Genomic DNA, 4,961 nt, shown 5'->3' on the forward strand with positions numbered 1-4,961 from the left:
GAGCATGTCTGAAGTAGTGACAGAACCTAGCAGGGTATGGTTCCAGCCAGCAGAGCCCAGGACCTGCTACAGGCTGACGGTGGAGAGGTAGGTGACAGGCACCAGCTACAGGGACCCTTAGGAGAAAGACAGAGGCTGTGAGTGAAGGTTTAGGGCTCAGAGCTGAGGGTAGAGGGCAGGGGAAGGGCAGGCGAGGAAGTCAGTGGAGGACAAGGGGGAGAGAAGAATAGAGTGGCTTTGAGATTATCAAGGGAATCACCATGAACCTCAACCAAAGATATATGTTTCTTTCTGCAAACAGAAAGAGCTGCAGGAGAGAGACCCGGTGAGCCCAAGCTGTTGGGGTGACCTCCTGTCAGGCTGAGCCTGGTGCTGGGATGGACCTTCACTCTGAGGGTCATACTAACCACCAACCTGTCAAAGGCTCTGTGACCCCTTTGGAAGCCAAGACTTCCCTAGGTGGGGTCAGACACAGGCGACCTGAAACTTACTAACTGCCTTTTCTGTGCAGAGAGGAGCCAGCTGTGTGGCACTGTGGATCACTGCTGGCACAGAAGTACACAGATGTCTGGGAGCGGGTGGCAGACTCCAGAGTGAGGGGGAAATGCTCTGTGTGCAGTCTGGAGACACTGTAGCCATCGGGAACCTCTCCTTTGTCAGTGCTATTAACATCATATGAGAAATAGATCAGCCTCAGTCCATGTCCCAGGTCCTGTCGGTACCAGTACATATAGTCATGCTTATTAGTCTGATGACATTCTACTGTCACTTGCTTTCCTGTCTCTGCGACCTTGTATCTTGGGTTCTGGGTGATTCCAGCATCCGTGTGTCCTGTAATGGAGAGAAACAGATTGATGCTGCCATCCTAAGAGAAAGGCTTATGCTGAAGGTTTGGGAATTCCAGGGAAGGAAGGCCACCTATGACCAGCTCTCACCTGCTGCCAGGAGACACAGGGCCACATAGAGGAGCCAGGGGCCCATTTCAAGTCTAGGGCAGAATGTTGTGTCTTCCATCCCTGCATTGGGGAAATACAGCTTAGGCTCTTGGTGACTCAGTGATGTCACTGACCCTGACAAATGCTTGAGCTACAGAGCTGACCTGCCACGCCCCTTCCCCTCTCTATAGGAACAAATAAATTACATAAAGAAAGTTGAACTGCCCAGACTGAGAAAAATTTGTAGGTCTGTTTTTATTTTATTTTATTTTTTTTGTTCTGCCTCACTGAGCTTACTTTTTATTTTATTTTATTTTTTATTTTTCATGATCAAATACACATAGATCATGAATACATTCATTCATATGTGGGGTACAATGTGCTGGTTTTTTTTATAAATAAACTGATGTGGTTAGATCAAGCCAATTAACATAGCTTTCACTTCATTTACTTGATTATTGTACCAAAACATCTACGTTCTACACTTAACAGATTTGACTTGTACCCTTGTCACATGCTCCATAGGTGTGGTCCCGCCTTTTACCTTCCCTAATAAATTTTATAAGTGTGCATGCTTTTTCCTTGATTTTAGTAGGAAGACTTATGCTATGCACATTTTATTCCCATTAAGATAAAATTCTTCATTTGCATACTGTTTTAATTTGTCATTATTTTTCAGTAATGTAAGGAACATTTGCATGACAGTACTAGTGGTATGTTTTAGTGACTTCTCTGCACAAAATTCACCTCCAAGTACTGTTTTTCTTTCTCTTTGCCTAAACTTTGGACGCTTTTATGTCAGCCCACAGTAATCCCCTTGGTTAAAAATGTCTCTTGGAATTCGGAAACATTTCGGAGTCATGGTCAATACAATTTGAAGAGTTGCTTCCCTCTGTCCCACATCAATTCCCCTGACTGGACCCTCACTGTCCAGCTCACCCCTGCATTTCTCATGGGTGCAAATTCTCCCTGCATTTCAGGTGAGGCCACGGGGACTGTACAAGCTAAGTCTCCTGAGCTACTGTACTTTCTGTGAAAAAGAGGAGGCTTGTGGACGATCTTCATGAGATATTCACCCAGAGCATGTGGGGGGGGGGGGCGTGAGTGTGTGTGGAGTCCCTAGTACCACAGAGAAACACTTTGTGTCCACTCAGGAGAACTTGTATCCATCAAATGAGTGGATATTAACAGAATCATAATTATGTTATGGTGTAAAACATACATCCACTTAGTAACATGTTGTTACTCATGTAAGGACATATCTCAGAGGGAGGCTCCCTTTCTGTGACTACACATCTCCATGCAGTCCGGGAGGTCTTTCCTCCCGTCATGCCCCAGTGAGAAAGGACACAGAACCAGAAGTTTCTTTATTTACATTTCACTTCTCTCTCACATTCATTTAAATGGTTCTTCATACTTTATTTAATGTCTAACAATGCCAAAAACTTATGTTCTCAGGTTGTCCAATTCAAACGTCAAAGAATGCTGCTCATTTTTGCTCGTATTTTTTTTTAATATTCTTAATAGTAGGAGCGTATTTGTCTGACATCCATCTCTGAAATTCTGGAGAGACCTGAGTTGAGAGAGCACAACTTCAAGACTCCTTAGCTTTTTCAAGTGTCTCCAGTCTACTTCCCAGACGGCTGGGCCCAGAACCCACCGTGTGGGCTCCTCAGATCAGAATCATTCCTCTGTGGAATTCCCCCACTTTAGAATTCTGATTTTATATTTCTTTTTAATAATACTTTCTGCATCAGCGAGAACTGATTAGCCCTCGTAGTCATATAGTTTAGCTTTTCTTCCAAGGGACAAGCCTATACATATACATATATATACATACACACATGTTTAAAATCTAAAACTTGCTGAATCTGGGGATAGCCTCTCTTTTCTTTCCCTAACCCAAAACTTCAAGAAATAGCCCAGATATGAGAATTACATTTATAGATTTTACGTTCATTCAGTTTAAAGGACATGTAATATTTCAGATTGGAGATTGCTACACCTACTGACAAAGTGGCTTGCATACACAAACGCCCCTGGGCTTTCCTGGCAAATGAATGCTCAGCTCTAAACCCACAGCAGAGCGTCTCAGGCACAGAGAGACTGATTAACTCTCACCCAAAGAGAAACAAAGTTCTAGTTAAAAGATGTCTTCTACTGTTGGTTTATGTAAGACCATTAGGGAGCAAACATATGGGTATAAAATTTCAGTCAGGCATGATGAATAAGATGTAAAAATCTACTGTACAGCGCTGTACTGATAGGTTGTGACAATATATTGTATTCAAAATATGCTGAAAAGGTAGATCTCATGTAAATACACACACAAACACACACACACACAAACACAGAAATTCTGGCAAAGGAGATAGACAGTCGAAGATAAAAAGAAAGGAAAAAAAAGGATATTTGTATGAATCAGATTCTGAGTAAACTAATTACATAAAAAACCCAGATCTTAAAACTTTCAAATATAAGCAACATATTTTTTTCACTAAATTTTTTCCTTATTTTCTTTTTAAATTTCTTTTTCATTTTATGCTTTATATGATACAATCCCTTGCACAAAGTAGGGAGCCCCCAAATATCTTGTTGAATAAAAAAACAAAATAAATTACCTAATGAAGAACACTGATTCGTGTCCCTTCCGTCCTGGAAGACTGCACCAGGCACATGGAGATGGCACTGTCCCTGGCAAGCATCCTTTCACTGTGCTGTGCAGCAGGGAACCAACCCCTCTCCTCACTCAGCCTCCATGAAAGAGGTGACATGGCCTCATCCACAGAACAGCTGGGGTGCAGGAAATTGTGCTTTGCTTTTTCGTCACAATGAAGGATAAATGGATCTGCTTTGCCTGGAAGTCATACGTTGTTCTAATTTGTCAGGCAAGAGATTATAATGGTCACATATGATGCGTGCCCTCCCCATCCTGCAATTGGGGACCTGGAAAAGGGGAAGCTGGGTGAGGGACAGGTCTAAAGCATGTGTGTGAGTGAAGTGGGGTGTAGGCATCCTGGAGAACAGACTTCATCCGTTTACTAAATGTGAGACCCAAGAAAACTGTCTCTCTCATATGTATAAACAGGTACAATAATGCCTATCATGAACAATTTCATGGAGCATTTAAACAGATCACATACAGAGCCAGCAGAAGGTGGCTGGCAGCAGCCTCCTCACAGTCACTTCCTGAGTGGGGCAGGGACCTTTTTGTACAGAAGGCTGAAGATCAGGCAGGGCTGTGCTGCGCTGCTGGCACAGAGGAACAGGGCTAAGTCCTGCAGCTGCAAGGAGCTCAGGTTCAGTTCAGAGTGGTAGTCACTGAACTGTTGTGCTAGGAATCGAGCAGGGAACTTTCCTCTTTCTTGCTCTTTCTTGTTATAATACTGAATGAGGAACTGGGGTCCCTGGTCCAGATGCTATTGGTACCAGGTCACAGTGAGGTCTCCAGACTTAGGGAAGCACTTCAGTGTCACTTGCTCGCCCCTTGCTTTGATCAGGTGTTTTGGGGTTTGCGTGACTCCAGAATCTGCTGCACCTGTGAGGCAGAAGATAGTACACAGGAGGAAGCCTGCCACGGAGCCTTCCCTGCCTGTATTTCAGGGATGGGGAATGGAGGTCAGAAGCTTTCAGGATAGACCCCAGACTCACCTGCTCCCAGGAGATAAAGGGCCACACAGCAGAAGAGCCTGGAGCCCATGGCAGTGTCAGGACATATAGCATCTCCTGAGTCAGGGGTGGGACCCCTGCAATAAGCTTTCTGAAGTTCTCAAGCTGCCATCAGCCAGATAGGAACATTGGCCTGTGATCTCACTGCTCTGAGTTACTCCCCCTGCAGGCCACCCCTCCCCAGTGCCCACGTGGGCAGGCCCCAGACCCTGCTGCTCTGTGCAGCATTCCTGTTCTGCACAGCTCGGTAGACCAAGGTCCCCACATGAATATGCCCCCATCAGACCTTTCCTTCCTCTGGTCACTACGGACTGCCCTGACACTGATTCCCCAGCCCTGGCCTTCCCAGCCTCTTCA

The 4,961-nt window shown here is 44.8% G+C and overlaps 1 pseudogene and 1 gene segment (V, D, J or C); both read right to left on the reverse strand.

The window, feature by feature from the left end:
• Nucleotides 1-490: 490 nt before the first annotated feature.
• LOC100947465 lies at nt 491-1,014 on the reverse strand. The segment is given in 2 exon segments: nt 491-831; nt 936-1,014. Coding segments are annotated over 2 exon segments (420 nt in total).
• Nucleotides 1,015-4,117: 3,103 nt separating this feature from the next.
• LOC100947782 lies at nt 4,118-4,635 on the reverse strand (annotated as a pseudogene).
• Between the last annotated feature and the right edge of the window lie 326 nt (nt 4,636-4,961).

The sequence above is a fragment of the Otolemur garnettii genome, unplaced genomic scaffold, assembly GCF_000181295.1.
Source record: "Otolemur garnettii isolate 467f Iridium unplaced genomic scaffold, OtoGar3 scaffold00049, whole genome shotgun sequence".
Lineage (NCBI taxonomy): Eukaryota > Metazoa > Chordata > Mammalia > Primates > Galagidae > Otolemur > Otolemur garnettii.